Raw genomic sequence first — 19,066 nt, 5'->3', positions numbered from 1 at the left:
CACACACACACACACACACACACACACACACACACACACACACACACACACACACACACACACACACACACACACACACACACACACACACACACACACACACACACACACACTAACACGCACATACAAATGCGCTCCCACGCACACACCAACTCACCAACCATCCTTCAGACACACACACACACACACACACACACACACACACACACACACACACACACACACACACACACACACACATATACACACACACACACACACACACCACAATCGCCAGCCCACCATCCCCCAGAGCTCTTTGCCCTCAAAAACAATGAGCCCACATGCAACACAACCGGATGAATGGAAGACACGATCAGTGCAGTGTAGTGCAGTGCAGCTTTCTTCAGCCCTTGTCAGGTCAGTGGAGAGTGATGGCCTAACTGCTGAATCTCAATTCTTCATCCTTCTTCACACTCAGCTTTGGATTGTAGAGCCTTTCGGAGGTCAGGCACTCCTTGGCAAAGCAAAAGACAGAAGAGTAGTGAGATATATAGTAGAATGGTAGAGATGATGATTTTAAATGTTAGCGGACCAACTTCCAATATTAACTTGACCAGCTGGAATCACACACACTCACACACACACACACACACACACACACACACACACACACACACACACACACACACACACACACACACACACACACACACACACACACACACACACACAGACGCACACATACACACAGACACACACACACACACAGACGCACACACACACACACACACACACACACAGACACACAGACACACAGACACACAGACACACAGACACACAGACACACAGACACACAGACACACACACAGACACACACACAGACACACACACACACACCTCCCACCTCCACTTCGCCATCACCTCCACCACCTGATGTGAGGGTATATGGGCCTTCACCTCCATAACCTCCACCACCTGTTTCTGCTTACCTGGTCTGGTCTGTTCTCTTCTGGCTGTGGAATGAGCCATCAGACGGTATGGAAGTGTGGTGTGATGGGGAGAGATAACAGATAGAGGGAGTATGGGGGATAGTTAGGGCTGGATGAGGGTCTGGAGATGGGGATGGGGCAGGAGGGAGGATGGGAAGGGGGGGGGGGGGGTTACTTGGCCTAAGGCGCAGAGGTCTGAGTTTGGTTTCTGACCCCTTGTCATCTCCATTGATGGTGTGTGCGTGTGCGTGTGCGTGTGCGTGTGTGTGTGTGTGTGCGCGTGTTTGCTTGAGTGCATGACCATGCTTTTGTGTGTATGTGTGTGTGTGTGTGCATGCGTAATGTTGTGCATCTGCGTAAAATTATGTCTCTGTGTGTGTGTGCGTGTGTGTGCGCGTGTGTGTGTGTGTGTTTGTGTGTGTGTGTTTGTGTGTGTGTGTCTGTGTCTCCAGTTTTGGGCATGATTGTGTGTGTGTCCATGAGAGAGAGAGTGTGTGTGTTTGTGTGTTTATGTGTGCCCGCGTGTCTCTCTCTGACTGTGTGCTTCATTGTGTGTGTGTGTTGGCGTGAGACTGGCTGTACGTGTGCATGTTCAGACACGGGTCTCCCTCCTGCTGCAGTCTGTTAACTAACAGTCTGTAATGGGGCCTGGGAGTTCAGCACTGTCTCTGATTGAGATTCACAGCCTCCCTTGTTCCCCTCCTTTCCTGCTCTCGCACCATTCATCTGTCTATCAGTCGCTCTCTCTCTCTTATTCACAGGCTATTCTCCTGACTCCCTCGTTCTCTGTCCTCACCTCTTTTCTGCCTTCTTCATTTCCTTTTTTTCACTCTGTTTCACAATTTCCTCTCTGCATCTCCATTTCTGTGCTTCTGTTTGTCTGAACCTCGTGGGTCTTTCTTTCTGCTTCTGTCTGCCTCTGGTTGTCTATATCTGAGCTCCTTCTCCTCTTTCTTCCCCTCTGTTTCTCTCCCATCCTCCTCTTTTTATCTTTCCCTTGTTCACAGTCACTTGGTCTCTCTGCTGTGCTGCAACACATTTCACATGGCAGGATTGTGTGTGTGTGTGTGTGTGTCTGTCTGTCTGTCTGTCTGTCTGTCTGTGTGTGTATGTGCGTGGCGCACATGTTTGCGTGTGTGTTTGTGTTTATTTGCATATGTGTACATTTGCATGTGTGTACGTGCGTGTGTGGGTGTGTGTGTGCGTTAGGTTGGCAGTGCCCTGGCTCCAGCTGCGTGATGCCCAGACAGGCTCCCCTTTGTGTGGCCAGCAGTGCATCTCCATCCCCTGGCCTTGAGGACCAGCTCTTGCTGTTTGACATGGCTGACACACCACACCACACCACACTACACCCCACCACGCTTCTAGTGTCACTGCTCCCACTCCTGTCACTGCTGTTGCTGAGTGCACAGTCACGTCTCCTTCATGACTGGCTCCAGTGTTTTGGGGGTACGTGTAGAGTTTAAAGCAGTGCTCGGTAGTTTTGTCTTGTATCACCCTGGTGGCCAGCATCCAACTCTAGTGTGGCTGCTGCCACAGCTGCTGTTGCCCGGTGATGTCTCATTGATGACTGCCCGCAGTGTCTTAAAGCCACCGTGAAGTTGTGTGTTTTCTCTGGTCAACCCACAGGTTGGTGGCTGACGCCTCTTAGTGTGACTGTTGTCACTAGTGTTGCTGGTGCACAGTCGCGCCAGAGAGACTGCTGGATAATAATACTCCTAGAGTCTCTGGTCACGCCTCATTCATGACAGGCTCCAATGTTGTGGGGTTATGTACAGAGTTTAAAGCAGTACTCCAGAGTTTAACGCCAACACCCAACTCTAGTGTGCCTGCTGCAAATGGGAAAGGGCAGTTGTCTCCTTCAAAACCAAAAAAAAATGTACTTCTGATTACGATTATGCACCCTCCCTCCTCTCGCCCTTCTTTCTCTCTCTGTCCTGGCGGTGTGCTCTCTGTCTGCTTCACATGCAGTCGGGGCTGGCCCGCACAGGAAGCCGATTTTTAATCAAGGTCGCAATTTGAACCGAGACAAGTGGTGATGGATGCTGCAGCGAGATGCCTGGTGCTCAATACGCCGTAATGAACTGGCCCAGTCTCACCTGTGTGTGAGCTGCTGATAATGGGATGTGTGATGATCTATGATGTGGGTGTTCCCTACAGTGCAGTGGTTAAATTGTGTTAGGAGGCTGAGGACCTCCTCTATTCACTCTGGTCAATATCCCGCTCCATTGGATTCCTATAAATACTGTGGCAGAGGGAGGTTGCTGTGGGTCCAGCTGGTTGTATTGAAGAGGTGAGGAGGCGGAACTGTACTCTGGAGGACTAAGGCTCAATTTATTTTATATAAAATGTTTAGAATTCTTGCTTAAAAGCAATACTGTTATATGCAAATTTAAGAAACTACTCCTACATGTAGTGTTTGAGATTCTGTAGTAACTTCAGCATAGATTCACTCTCAGTGGAAATTGCTCACTTGCCTGTATGTGCGGGATTGTGCATGTGTGTGCGCGTTTGTGTGAGCGTAATGTTTATTATTGAACCATAGGTCTAGCCAAGTGAGCTGAGCGGTGCTGTGCTGAGCGTAGTTCCTGCACGTTTTATTATGATTCAGCAGTGGGTCCAAAAACAGACACGGAGGAAATTGATCGGAGTGTAAATGTATATAATAGCTGAAACGCCAAAGCAAACAGGCCACGGCTTGAGCAAAGACGGTGAGGAGAGAGACTGGTAGGAGGGGCCTGTCTTCTTCTGACCTACCATTGTGGCAAGTGATGTTGCCTGGCAACGATTGTGGAGAAAACAACCTGCCCTGTGTTTAAATCATTGTTTAAATCTAATTGGACCGGAATATGATGGAACGTTTACCTGGTGCTGATCTGAGCTCTCCTGATAAAAAAAGATCGTCGGTGAAGGTTGTCTCTTGTCTGTCATCTGTAGAAAAGTGGAGGGAAAATATCTGTTTAGAATGCTTCTGATCTGTGGACCATCACCTGATGGTTAGGGAGTTGACCTGAATCTGATTGTTGCAGGATCGAACCCCACCTTTACTTCTCTACACTTCCATCCATGGCTGAAGTGCCTTTGAGCAAGGCTCCAGGAACTGTAACCAATACCCTGTACCTAAGTCACTTTGGGTGATCATGTTAGGAGCAAATAGAAAAATCTTTTTTTTTAGTATACGTTTAATATGTAAATTATGTTGTTCTTGTGTTACAGGTAGAGAGTTAATGGGTTTTGGGAGTACGGCAGCCCTTTGAAATGAAGTGACCTTCACAAAGGTTAACTTGTAGGTGTAGTCTGACTGGCATTGCTATACTATAGAGCAGTGGTTCTCAACCTTTTTTGAACAAGCGCCCAATTGGCCTCATCATAAGCCTGCCAATGCCACCATTAGTATTAAAAAAATGGGTAACACTTTCTATGAAGCCCATATCTAGAGCGCATTATGAGCGCATTTATAACAAATTATAATGCACATAATGCACATTATAATTACAATGCACATTATATACAGTAATGGGTAACACTTTCTATGAAGCCCATATCTATAGCGCATTATGAGTGCATTTATAACAAATTATAATGCACATTATAATTACTTAACGCATTATGACTACACCCATGATGTTTAATGATGTGTTATGTTAACAGTAACGAATAACCATGAATCTATCTTATAATGCTTTATAAATCCAAGGGTGTCATGAGTGCTCGTGACTGGATATAAACTACAGGCTGCCTGATGGGGCTTATAGTACATTACAATGCATTATAGATGTGTATTATACAGTGTATTATAGATGCATCCATATGAACTTCACTTTACTTAGAGCACACATTGACCACTTATGATCTCACATGAAGCATTATAGCATCTTATGAGCCCTTATGACAGTTTATCATCCAGGTCTGTGCATAGAGGGGTATAGGTGCTCATAATGTACTATAAGCCCCATCAGGCAGCCTGTAGTTTATAGCCAGTCATGAGCACTCATGACACCCTTGGATTTATAAAGCATTATAAGCTAGATTCACGGTTATTCATAACTGTTAATGTAAAGCATCATGAAGCATTATGGCTGTAGTCATAATATGTTATAAGTAATTATAATGGGCATTATTATTTGTTATGAATGTGCTTATAATGTGGGCATTAAGTAAAGTGTTACCAAAANATGAAACCGACTTATGCCCCTCAATGGCAACTGAGCACCCCTCTCTCGCCTGTATCCGCCTCACTGTCCCGCTCTCACTGCCCCAGGGCTCCCTAATGCCCCCTGGGTGGCTGCAGAGTCCCACTGACAAACACTGCTATAGAGCCTGACTCTTCAGCGGGAGGTAAAGATGTATGGTTGATTCCATGGAAGTAGGAAGGGGTGACGCCTCTTCGTTGCTACTCTGCTCTTTCTGTAGCTCACAGTGGTCAATATCTTTGAAATGAATTACCATACTGTAAGAACAGTAGCAGAGAGCACTCAGTCACACTTGATGTTATACAGAAGTTAAGTTCATTGTGCATGGATGAGATGGAGAGTCCTTCTACTCTCAATGTGGTCAGTATTTCACTATATTGTAATACTGTTGGATGGAGTTCAGCTTGACAGCTGTTTGTGTTGCTGAGGTGAGGAGGCAAAGCAACGCTGAGCTAGAAGTTCTCCATCCCAGTTTGCACTGTGCCGTTACATGTTGGGGTCACCAGGGACAGCGTGGTTAATTCCTGAATGTAGCCTTTTGTGTCTACTCTATATCATTTAGAGGCAGACGTCCTGGATTGGTGAAATGAAATAAAAGCTTCTGCCACATACACTATTTTGTTCTGGCTTATTCACTGAACCAGCTGATCCTATTTAGAACTCCTCTTCAGTCAGGCAGATGAGCAAATTAGTCAAACACCTTAGCATGACCAGAAGCAATATATGTATTTTTAGTTGTGTGCAGAGTATGGTCGTTTGGTTGGTTGGTGGTCTGCGCACTGGAAACGGGTTTGACCTTGTGACACGGGTTTGACCTTTGTAGAACAGACTCAGTGCAGTCCAGTTCAATTCCTGCTGATGTTTCTGTCCTTTATTCTCTCCATTTGAAATCTTTAAAGGGTCTGTGATGATGTTTTAGTACTAGCACACGTCAGGGTGGTGAAACCACAGCTAATGCAGCTGTTGCATGGATTACATTATTTTTTTGTTTTTAGTGGATTTTGTCTAAGAAGCATATTCATTGCAGTACATCAATTTCCAATTACTAATTCATTTATGGGCAATGGCTGTGGTTGTCTGAGCCCAAAAATAAAACGTCATTGACCCAAAAAACCCTCAGGAATTACAGTGATCATATTCAAGCAAGATGGTCCACTGTTCTATTGTACACATGTTGATACTTTGCTAGTGCCATCTGTGCACATAACAATGACAGCTTATTGCAGCCCATAAATGAAGAGCCATGATTATTTTAATCCAGACCTCTAAAATCACTGTAGAGAGAACACACAGAGGGAATGTTATACTGTGGTGGTATGGATATCACACAATGCCATAGAGTAGAGTAGCGACAACGATCCATTGATTTGTTGCTGAAGCTGGTATCAGTTCACAGTGCACTCCCATTTGAATTGGTGCAGAACAAAAGAAAGTGTACACACATGATGAGGTGCAGAGAAAGTGTACACACATGATGTTGGCTTGGCATTGTAGCATGTTATTTATAGTGTATTGATAAAGAATAAACTGGCATTAGTGTATGTGGCACAGCACAGAATAGGAAAGGCTTGTTTTGTCCTGCAGAAGTCCGTAGTAATCGGGTGCGGGTTTATGGAAAAACCTGTGGGGTTTTTTGTAGGTCAGGCAGTGCGGTGGCATCATTGGCAATTGCACTTCGATCGTCTTATATAATCAAATTGCTGTCCATGGCAGGAGCACGGGGCAGGAGAAGCAAGACGACAGCAGTAGCTGTAGGCTGTGGCTATTGTTGTTCCTACAAATAGCTGCCTTGCAGCACCAATGGCAAGTCATTCATTTCTAATTAGGAGTCAGAGTGCAGGATTTAAAAAAAACAAACAAACTGCACACTGTTTGGCTTCACAGCACAGTTGGGCATCCTTTTTTAAGTCTTTCTCTGTGCTTTTTCTGACGGGATAGTGAAGTTGTGACTGGAAATTAGCGGGCAGAGAGAGATGGGGAGGGTCTGGTAAATGACCTCGGGCTGGAATCGAAACCCGGGTTGCTGGTGTAGCAGTGGAGTGCCCAGCCAACTGAGCCACGGCTGGGCCACAGCACAGCCATCCTGAACATAGTGCACCTTGTTATTGTTGTTGTGGTGCAACTGTGTAGACTGTGCCACTGTGTGCAAAGTATGAGGACTCTCAATCCACAACAAAGTAATTAGAAAGTGTCAAAAGATGGTCGGAACATAAGGGTTGCTGCCTCTCTGCTTGCCTACTCGTGTTACGAAGGGCTCCAAAGAGGTTCCGCCTTTGAGTTACGGCTTTGTTTACGTATTGCACATTTGCTCCTGGCTGGTGGAAAAGTTGTACGCATAGACAGATATCTTGTGAAACTTGGAGCAATTGTGTTTGCCCTTTGTGTTTGCTGTAACGGAGAGAAAAACAGACTGTGTGCCTGTGCATGTGCGAGGGCTTGTGCGCATGCAGCTGTGTGTGCGTGTATGCATGGGTTTGTGTGCGTGTGTTCATGTGTGTGCGTGCTTGCACGCATGCGTGTGCATGTCTATGTGCAGTGTTAATGGTAACTAATACTGGCAAAATACTAATAGTGGCTCTATGTGTTGAATAAGTGTTAATTCATCACTCAAGGAAGTCAAATGTGTAATGGTGCACTGGACCTGTTATCTCGGATGATGTTACTATGATTGTACAGTGAATTGTAATTCTTTCTACACCAAGTGTGGGACGGACACTATAGAACTCTGTAGCATTAGACGCTGAGGCTGTAGCATTAGACTCGATAGTGATGAATGAGTGTTGATTGAAGAGCGAAGAGAGTCAATAGAGTCAAATGTAATACTCTACTATAGAATGGTGCAATGGCTGTGTGTTATCTCTGCTTACGTGACTGTGACTGTGACTGGCGCCTCAGCTGGATGTGTGTGAACCTGGATGACTGACTAGCTAGCTGGCTGCTCTTGCGCAAGTGGGGCAGTACACACACGCCTACACACACATGCACACACACACACGCGCAGTTTGTCACTTGAGTTCGCTTCCACACACACCACACGCAACTTGTTATGTGTACACTACACACATTGACAGAAAGTGACGGAGAGTCCAAAATTGGTGCAACACAACACAACACAACACAACACAACACAACACAACACAACACAACACAACACAACACAACACAACACAACACAACACAACACAACACAACACAACACAACACAACACAACACAACACAACACAACACAACACAACACAACACAACACAACACAACACAACACATTCTTTCTCTCTGTTGCTCCATCCCGCTTTCCCGCTCCATTCTCTGAGGGCATATCTGTAATCAGAGCGGAAAGTGAAGGGAAGCCCATATCTCACTGTCACTGGACTAGCCCACACACACACACACTAACACACACACACTAACACACACACACACACACACGCACTAACACACACACACACACGCACTAACACACACACACACACGCACTAACACACACGCACTAACACACACACACACACACACACACACACACGCACTAACACACACAGTCTGTCAGGTCCTGTACTATTGCAGATACGTGTGAAAACGAATAAAAGTTTATTCGTTCACGGGTGGTTGACGTTTAAGGGCGTAACGCAAAAAAAAAAAAAGTTTTTCAAATTCCTGAAAAAAATGATGGATAAAAATTGGAAAAAAATAGAAAAAAATAAAGCACTTAGTGGTCTGTGGAATTTCACCTTATTTTTGCCATTTTTGGGAAAATGTGTCCCGCATCAACACATAGCATAGGTATGTCACACCGCAGGAAAATGGAGTCACACCACAGGGAATTCACTGCATTATGGCCATTTTAATCCTTTTGTATACATGACTGACATCTGAGCTCATGCTAACTTGATAATGATATTGTGTTTAATCTTAATATGTGTTTTCATTAATAAAAAAACTTTTTTTCCTCCTATAAGAGCAGTCACACCACAGGACACCATAAAATGAACCTAAGCATTGCGTGACAGAAAGATTGCAATATGAAGACATATTAAGAGGTTAAGAGTCACCTTAAACTTCCACAGCACTCTCCAATAACTGAGGTACTGACTGGTTAGGAGCCAATCTTTAAGACCCTTGTAGTTGGCCTTGCAGCTGCCCATTCACAAACATTGACATACATGTCACCCCACAGGACGCAATTTGTGTTACGAAATTGAACTTGTAGTTAATATTACTGTCTTGAGTTTTTTTCCACATTCACATATCTTAATCTAAAGTTAAGATTTATGCAATCATGCCAAATGCTTCATACATTATTCAAAATGTTGTTGGTTAATTTATATATACAGTGCCCTCCATAATTATTGGCACCCCTGGTTGAGATGTGTTAAAAGCCTTAAAATAAATTCAGTGTTTATTGCAGAAGAATACTGTCACACTGAAAATTGTAGGAAAATGTAGCCTTCAACTCAAATGAATTGTAAGAAAATAAAAAAAATCCCTGACTGAAAAATAATTATTTTTCATTAAATCACCTGTTCCACAATTATTGGCACCCTTAACAATTCCCAGGAAATAAATATAATTGAAGCATTTCTGTCATTTCTACAGTAGTTTACAAAGTTTACCAGAGTATGTAGGAACATTTAATTAGTAATTCATCACTTCCTGTTTCCCTGGGGTATAAATATGACGTGACACCGAGGCCATTTCTCTTATCCACTCTTAAACATGGGAAAGACAAAGGAACACAGCATACAAGTGAGGCAGATGTGCGTCGACCTTCACAGGTCAGGCAGAGGCTACAAGAAGATTGCCACTCAACTGCAGCTGCCCATATCCACTGTGAGAGGAATAATTAAGAAGTTCAAAAACAACTGGAACAGTGGTAAACAAGCCTGGACGAGGGACCCAAGTTTATTTTGCCACCACGCACAGTGAGGGGGATGGTAAGAGAAATCAAAAGATCTCCAAAGCTCACTGTTAAAGAAATTACAACAAATGGTAGCATCCTGGGGTCACAAAGTCTCCAAATCAACCATCAGGCGCTGTCTACACGCCAACAAGCTGTTTGGGAGGCATGCACGGAGAAAACCTTTCCTCACTCACAATCATAAACGCAAGCGTCTGGAGTTCGCCAAGCGGTATTGAGGCTTCAACTGGGAACCGTGTGCTTTAGTCAGATGAGACTAAGATTGAGCTTTTTGGCAACAAACACTCTAAGTGGGTCTGGCGTACCACGAAAGATGCGCATGCTGAAAAGCACCTCATACCCACTGTGAAGTATGGGGGTGGGTCAGTGATGCTGTGGGGCTGTTTCGCTTCCAAAGGCCCTGGGAACCTTGTTAGGGTGCATGGCAATCATGAATGCTTTGAAATACCAGGACATTTTAAATCAAAATCTGTTGCCCTCTGCCCGAAAGCTGAAGCTGGGTCGTCACTGGGTCTTTCAGCAAGACAATGACCCTAAACATATGGCCAAAATCTACACAGAAATGGGTTCACCAGACACAAAATCAAGCTCCTCCCATGGCCATCTCAGTCCCCTGACCTCAACCCCATTGAGAACCTGTGGGGTGAGCTGAAGAGGAGAGTACAGAGGAGAGGACCCAGGTCTCTGGATGATTTAGAGAGATTCTGCAAAGAGGAATGGCTGAAGATCCCTCTTTCTGTCTTTTCCCATCTTGTGAAACATTATAGGAGAAGATTAGGTGCTGTTTTGTTGGCAAAAGGGGGTTGTACAAAATATTAACACCAGGGGTGCTAATAATTGTGACACACATTATTTGATGTCAAATAATTATTTCTTTATGTGGGAGTTTTTTTTTCTTTTAAATAAATGCACTTGTATTAAAGGTTGGATTTTTCTCTTTTTTTCCATTAAGGTCCCATATTATTTAGAAAAAAAATAAAATAATTGGAGGCTAAAAAACACATCTCAACCAGGGGTGCCAATAATTATGGAGGGCACTGTATATATTATTATATATTGTTTCATTAATGTTACAGTCACACCGCAGGAAATTTGACATATAAACCTTTACATAAATCTTGACAAAAATGTTTCTTCTCATCTAAGACTAATATGAAACATAATGTACCACATCTTCTTTCATTGACATTTGTTTTTTAAAGGAAAATAACAGTTTTGTAGGTTTTTAACCAATGTTGTAACAAGGCGTCACGTCTCCCACCCTTACGCCTCCCGTCCACATTAATATGCTGAATTCGAACACCGAAAGCGATGCATTTGAAAGCGGCCACTGAAGTATAGAAATCTGAAGAGGAGGAACACATGCGCGTGCACACACACAAGCGCAAACACAGATTTCGGTAATAGTAGAACATTTTGAAAATGATATAAAATTGATAGTATGGAGGCAAATCATTTTAACTACGGATATGTTCATTTATATTTATCTGGCTTATAATGTGTAAACCCAGTGTCACAGTTGCTGGACTAGCCTTACTGTGTCTCACAGTCGCACTCTCCCAGCTACCCTGGCCTGGCCTGAACTACTGGAGCTACTGTGGCCGCTGGCTGCACAACCAATCAGTGAACAGTACACGTAACGCAATCTCCCTTCCACAGCGCACTGTATATCAACAGCTACAGCCACGTGGCCAGGGCTACGGAGAGCGTGTGTGTGAGTATGTGCGCGTGTGTGTGTGTGTGTGCACGCATGTGTGCACGTGTGTGTGCGCGCGAGAGACTGTTCAGTGCATAACATGTAATTGCCTCCTCTGGGCACTTTGTAGTAGGCAGGCCGGCACTGGTCCTTTTACAAATTGTGTGGTTTTGGTGGAAGGGGGATTTGAATGTGAAGATGCATGAACACAGATATTAAGTATGTCGAGTTGTTGTGTGTATAGTATACAGTTACTTGCTATTGCAAGCACAGCAGATGACACAGCTGTGTCTTTCTTTCTTTCTTTTTCACCTCCCTACACACACAAACACCGACACACACTCACACACACCGACACACAGTCACACACTTAATGTCCCACATCTCATAATCAAAGTCTGGCGGACTTACAAATAACAGGCAAAGTCCATTGTTCATTTGATTTTCATTTAATTTGATTTCTGTGGACTGACCTCTCTTTTGTGAAAGGCCAGAGTAGTACCGTGGCACCACCAGTCAACATCCTGGTTGCTCACTCCTGACTAATAAAATACCAGTTATTTACTGTATGTTACTAGTCACTAGGGGTCGACCAACACAGGTTTTTTAATGGCCGATGCGATACCGTTTTTTTTTTTTCATCACCCTTGGCCGATACCCGATTTCTGATACCCGATATTTGGGGCTGATATGGGTTAAAAAAAAGGTTAAAAAATGACAAATATTCTAGGTCACAAGTTAAGAAGAAACATTCCTTTAACATTATCAAATTGAGGTAGAACTTGTAACATTTAAACACCTACTCTAACAATCAAGTAATGTCTACCAATCAAGTAATAAAAAAATAAAGTGTCTTGGTGCTTTTAAAAAAACTGAATGACATAAAATAATAAATGTTGCATATCGGCCAAAGCCACATGTGTATCGGCCGATACCAATACACTTAAAAAATGCAATTATCGGACCGATATATATATCGGTGTATCCTTACTTATCACTAGGACTGAAATTATACTCTCAACTCAGGATTCAGTTCATATGACGATTTTTGACCTACGGTTCCATACACCCAATGATTTTTTAAAAATGTATCTTTTTGATGATCGTTTATAGGTACTTAAGTAGTATAGGTTAAAAGAGGCTTCTAATCATTTAAAAAAGTAACAGAAGTTTGAAAGGGTGTATCACGATAAGTTACTGCCGTCTTGCGTCACGATACAGTATTGTTACTCTGCGTATTGCGATTTCTCTGTTCGATACATTATCGTCACAGCCCTACTAGTCACACAGGGCTCAGCAACAGGGAAATGTAAAGTACATTCAGCACAGAAGTACACGGTCACAAATGCCCGTCTTTATCAATACTTTTGTTGTGAACTCGGAGGCAATAAAACTGCTTATGAGGAAGTTCTGTCTGCTCTTAAGAGAGAATTTAAAGGTGCACTGTGTAAGATGGTGGCCGGAGCAGGAATTGCAACTATGCAGCTCATTGAAACTCTGCTGCCTATTGCCAAATTTGATCTTTTCATGAATATTTACTAAATAATTAAGTGATATTTTAGTAGTATGATCAAAGTACAGTAAGCTTTGCAGCTAATAAAAACCTATTTTTGAAAATTCAAAATTGCAAACATGGGGAAGATCCACCTTTTCATTTACGAAAAGTGCCATTTTCCCAGTCATAATGAATACCGGTGCTTAGAATTTAATGGTGGTGGTAAGTATTAATAAAAAGTTAACATTTGTGAATGGGCAGCATGGATTCTGGAAATAAAGTACTAAAAATCTTACACAGTGCATCTTTAAGAGAGAATTTAAATCCTCCAAACTCTTGAAAAAAGTGGTTGCCTTGCATTACACTGGTTTACACTAGGTGTGATTTCATTACACCTGTGTCCTGACTTTAATCGCACAGTGATGGTTTTAACTTGTTGGACTGTTTTCTTTTCACCCAGTGGGAACTGAGTATGGTGTAGATTTTTATATTGTTGTGCTGTGCGTGCGCTTTGTGATTGTGTCTGTCCCTCTGGGTTAGGCACGATTCTGTCTTGAGAAAACCATGTCAATGGAACCAAAGCCAGATGCTGTGCAGAAATGAAATGAACTGCTAGGGGCTGATTTACCATGCTGACTCTGTCTAGTGCAGCTTTGTGTGTGTGCGTGCGCGTGCGTCCCTCGCTTGAAGTGCTGAAGTAGCTGACATGATGACTTATGTCGTTTTCTGTAACAGGATTATAAGGCAAGTCATGATTGTTGTATAACACTGTCTTTTCTCTCTCTCTCCCTCCCCTCTCTCAATTTCCTCCTGCCTTTCTTCCAACCTGCCTCTACCCCCCCCCCCCACTATTTCACCCCCCCCACACACACTCTGTCATGCTCTCTCTCTCTCTCTCTCTCTCTCTCTCTCTCTCTCTCTCTCTCTCTCTCTCTCTCTCTCTCTCTCTCTCTCTCTCTCTCTCTCTCTCTCTCTCTCTCTCTCTCTCTCTCTCTCTCTCTCTCTCTGCAGCCCTTTGAGCCCAGTGATTTGCTGCTGGGCCAGAACCTAACTAAGGTCCTGAGCACCCTGGTGTCTCTGAACAAAGTCACTGCAGGTAAACCAAACTTTTCTTCTTCTGTGTGTGCATGTGTGTGTGTGTGTGTGTGTGACTTGTGTTAATTGACTAATCTGTATTGTAATGAATGGATTTGTGTTATAAAAAGTTGAAAAAATTAAGTAATCACCTGAATTCTATAGATCAAACTGTGTGTGTGTGTGTGTGTGTGTGTGTGTGTGTGTGTGTGTGTGTGTGTGCGTGCATTTGGTGTTTTCATGTCAAGGTACCCATCATGACCCCCTCTCTTCCCTTTTATTTTCTGAGCTCTTCCTTTTATTCTGCTCATGTGTTCCATTCTTTTACTTCCCCCCTTTATACTGTTTCTCTCTGTCACTCCTGTGACTCACTGTTGCTCTCTCTCTCTCTCTGGCTCTCTCTCTCTCTCTCTCTCGCTGGCTGACTGGCTCGCTCTCTCTCTCTCTCTCTCTCTCTCTCTCTCTCTCTCTCTCTCTCTCTCTCTCTCTCTCTCTCTCTCTCTCTCTCTCTCTCTCTCTCTCTCTCTCTCCAGACATCAGTGTGGGTGGTGACACGGTTGGCTCTCGTCTGTCCTCCACGGCACGGATCAAGTCCTTTGAGTCTCTGTCCTCCCAGTCGTCCCTGTCAAGATCCTCCAAGCTTCACAACCAGTTCAGGAGCCTGGTATGTACACACGCACACGCACACGCACACGCACACACACACACACACGCACGCGCACACGCACACACACGCACACGCACACGCACACGCACACGCACACGCACACGCACACACAGCGTGAGAGAACCTTAGTAGTGTTCAAAAAGAAATGGCAATGTCCAAAAGTAGTTGTTACCGTACTGTCTATACAATACTGTATGTCCACATATGTGGGAACACGCACACGCTAGGGCGACAGAACATCTGTGGTTAGAAAGAAAGGAAAAAAATGGCCAAACGTTTTGGTTTTGATAAATATGATGTATGGTAAATATCTGTATAAGATGCGAATATTGACAACTGATTATGGCCTCACTGCAAATCAATAAATTAATATACTGTACGTTTCAACAATTGGAGGAAAATAGAAATGTGAACACTGTCAGACCCTATCGCTCTACTGTTCCAGTTCACATCACAGCATTCAGCTCTAGCAGTATTCTCCCGCATTCTTTTTTGTTCCACCCTCCGTAGACCCGTTTGGGAAAAAGAAAGGTGTGAGATGAGTGTATATTTAGAGTGTCAGCCTGTCATGTGACTGGTGCATGTGTGTGTGTTGTGACGCCACATGGCAGTGGTGTCATCATACTGCCTGTCTCAGAGACCTGCCGGTGACAAGTAGCTCGCTTTTGGAGACACGGGAAAAGGAAAGGAAAAGAGATGGCTGTCAAAACAGTTGGCACTGTGGAGTCAAAATAACCGAGTGAAAATGGCTCTTAACTTTTCGGCAATGAGAGCTTTTTTATACCACGGGAAAAATATGACAGTTTAGTCACTTGAGAGTTTTGGGAGGTGCACAGTAATTACTGCAATGTCTGAGAGTCACTGAACAGTACTTTTCCCTTCCTCCCTCCCTCCCTCATTCCTTCCCTCCCTCATTCCCTCACTCACTCACTCATTCCCTCACTCACTTTTCATCTCCTTCTGATTCTCTATCTCACTTGCTGTTTCTTCTTTTTTTTTCTTTTTTTTTCCCTTCTGCCCTCCCTCCGCGACTCCCTCACTCTTTTGCCATCTGTTATTTTGACTCTCAACTTGTCTTTTATTTCTTTCTGTCTTTCTGTCTTTCTTTCTTTCTTTCTTTCTTTCTTTCTTTCTTTCTTTCATTCTTTCTGTTTTTCTCTCTCTCTCTCTCTCGCCTTCCCTCTCTCTCTCTCTCTCTCTCTCTCTCTCTCTCTCTCTCTCTCTCTCTCTCTCTCTCCTTCCCTCTCTCTCTCTCCATCCCTCTCTCTCTTTCTTCATCCCCCATAGGACATGACTGAGAACAGCAATGCCCAGCTGGTGGTGAAGGCTCGCTTCAACTTCCAGCAGACCAATGAGGACGAGTTGTCCTTCAACAAGGGCGATGTCATCCACGTCACACGCACCGATGACGGAGGCTGGTGGGAGGGCAGCCTCAACGGCAAGTGCGGCTGGTTCCCTAGCAACTATGTGCGCGAGATCAAAGGTAAATAGGAAGTGATGCACGCATTGTGTCTGTGTGTCCATGTGTGTGTGTGTGTGTGTCTGTGTCTGTGTCTGTGTCTGTGTCTGTGTCTGTGTCTGTGTCTGTGTCTGTGTCTTTGTCTTTGTGTCTGTGTCTCCTTGTCTCTGAGTATCTCTGTGTCTGTGTGTCTATATGTGTATGTGTTTGTCTATGCGTGTCTGTCTGTCTCTCAGTGTGTATATGTTTGTTTTTGTTTTGTTGCGCTCTTGTTTTAAACTTTATTTAATTAATGTGTGGTATTTATGGTCTTAGCGAAGATAGCGAAGGCTGACCGGTCAGGAAATTAGGTGAAATGAGAATGGGATTAGGCTGGGGAAATGACTGTGGGTCACCATGGGTTTAGACTCACCCTTGGAGCTGTAGACAACCAGAGGAAGGGCAAGGTAAGGGACAGTGCAGCCAAAGATTCCCTATGCAGGGACCAAGATGAATTGTTCTATGTGTCAACAATGTGACAAAATGGAATCGATTCCACTCTCCTGTATGGGTGAGATTTTGTCTCCTAAATGGCAACTCACAGACATGGCAGCTTAGGAACTTCCGTCACATTGATGCCGCAAGAAACTCCTTATAAACCGTCTCCTCCTTAGGCCGGCCGCACATTGGCTCCGACAGCTTTTGCTTCCGACAGAATTCGGACCCCCAAACCCAATTTTCACACGAACATAGCATTGAAAGTCAATGGGCGGCACCGACAAAATAGAACTTGTCTCTAATTGCTATCCGACATCGGCGAATGTCCACGGACATCGGCGCCAGTGTGCGGGGTTTTATTGAAAGCAATGCAATCGAACTTTTGCGGAGCAGTGCGCAGCACTTTGTCGGAGCCTATGTGCGGAAGCCCTTATCAGTCGTCTCTGGTACAGCCTCTCCCACACCTCTCTCCAATGCCCTCTTATTACAGACTTGAGCCAAACACACTGGGTTCTATTGTTGTTTCAGTCTTAATGTGTAGCACGTAGGGAGACTTAGCGATGTTTCACCGGAAGCAATGTTACTCAACAGTGTTAGTCACTAGCGTTTAAATACAGTTGGGCCAAGAGAGATCTGCATACATATTAATGAATAGGAAGTCAGCCATCTGTTATAAAATGGTTCTGCCTTCAGGGTTTTTTCCCCGCTATGTATTATCCAAAGGATTTTGGTGCTTGAGATATTCACGTCTACTCCGTATGCTGTAACGGTACGATAGCAATCTGTTGAATACATTTTTCATTTCATGGTAGTGTACTTGTGAAAATCATACAGCTGCATATTGTAAAGCTAAACATTTCTGCCTCTTTGTGTCTTCCCCAACAGATAAACCCATCTCCCCCAAATCGGGGACAATGAAGAGCCCTCCCAAAGGCTTCGACACCACTGCCATCAGCAAGACATACTACAACCTGGTAAGGACTGACTGTTGGCTTACCAGCACCTAGTAACTGGTCTCCACTGCCACCAATAACGGGTGTCCGCTGTTTTCCACTGGCGTGGTGCCAGTGCCTGTGCCCAGTCCAGAACTGGTTGTGCTGGTTTCGACTGAATTGGGGCAGGTGCCGGTGCCAGCTGGTTGGTGCCAGCGCGGTTAACGGCTCCCATTTTCTGGTTGTAAGGGTCCTCCACGCCACCAGGTTGTTGGGATGTGTGTGAGTAGTGCGTACTGGTGCTTAAAGGTAGATTAAGTAATTGCACCCATTTATTTTCAAAATATCTGCTGCCCATATTTGAGTACTGAGTAATAAACTAATATTTTCTGGCCTGACCAAAGCAAACTGTGTTTTGTTGCTTAAGAGGTTTTTACTGGTAATTCAGTATGGTGGACATGGAAAAGATCCACCTATTCATGTGAAAATTGTACATTTCCAAGTCATAATGAATAATTAGAAATTGATGGTGGTAGTAAATGTGTGTACATGAAAACATTTTGTGAATGGGAAGCATACATTCTGCAAATAAGCTTCTATAAATAAAAATGTCATATTTTATATTAAAGGTGCAACTACAGTAACACAACATTAGCATTGACGCTGACATTGTCACTCACCAGAATGGCCCGGATGTGAAAAGATGTATGATTGCACTGTCTGAAAAGATAAACACTCTTGTGTTCACTTTTCCTAATGGGGCTCTAAGTCTTTTTTTTGTCCATGCCTGACTCACCATTTGGGAGGAATACCGTACCGCAGAGAGCACGAGAGTGAGACACAGAGAGAGACTCCATGCTGGCTTTGCATATCAGTTTGTTTATTTTTGACCACAAACAGACTGTTAGCTAATGCACTGAGTGGATGCCTGGTGATTTGGTTCTCTTAGTCTTGCCTCCTCCATCTGCACCACACCATTCGGAGCAGCAAAGCACGATCGTAGATAAACCTAAAAGTCCAGTGGGTTATGGTGCACTCAGGTGCTATGGTGCTTTTGGAATGTGATGTAAGGCTCCCATTTGCTCGGTTGAAGGCAACAACTAGACCCTTTTTCGAAATAAAATGGAAGACTTCAAAGTAAAGCATAGACAATGCTGACATTCAATCTAAATTCAAGTGCAATAGCAA

The 19,066-nt window shown here is 44.0% G+C and overlaps 1 protein-coding gene across 2 annotated transcripts in view; it reads left to right on the top strand.

Annotated features, from left to right (window-relative positions):
- arhgef7a (Rho guanine nucleotide exchange factor (GEF) 7a) overlaps window positions 1-19,066 on the top strand; it is a 50,730-nt gene that overhangs the window by 5,006 nt on the left and 26,658 nt on the right. For both annotated transcript variants that reach the window (XM_063213698.1, XM_063213699.1), the window contains exons 3-6: window positions 14,281-14,365; window positions 14,877-15,007; window positions 16,298-16,493; window positions 17,832-17,920. In XM_063213698.1, coding sequence (XP_063069768.1) covers window positions 14,281-14,365; window positions 14,877-15,007; window positions 16,298-16,493; window positions 17,832-17,920 — 501 coding nt within the window. The remainder of the gene's footprint in view (window positions 1-14,280; window positions 14,366-14,876; window positions 15,008-16,297; window positions 16,494-17,831; window positions 17,921-19,066) is intronic.

This window comes from Engraulis encrasicolus, chromosome 13, assembly GCF_034702125.1.
Source record: "Engraulis encrasicolus isolate BLACKSEA-1 chromosome 13, IST_EnEncr_1.0, whole genome shotgun sequence".
NCBI classification, from domain to species: Eukaryota; Metazoa; Chordata; class Actinopteri; order Clupeiformes; family Engraulidae; genus Engraulis; species Engraulis encrasicolus.
The sequence above is the reverse complement of the archived record's forward strand: the minus strand, read 5'-3'. Positions and strand labels throughout refer to the sequence as shown.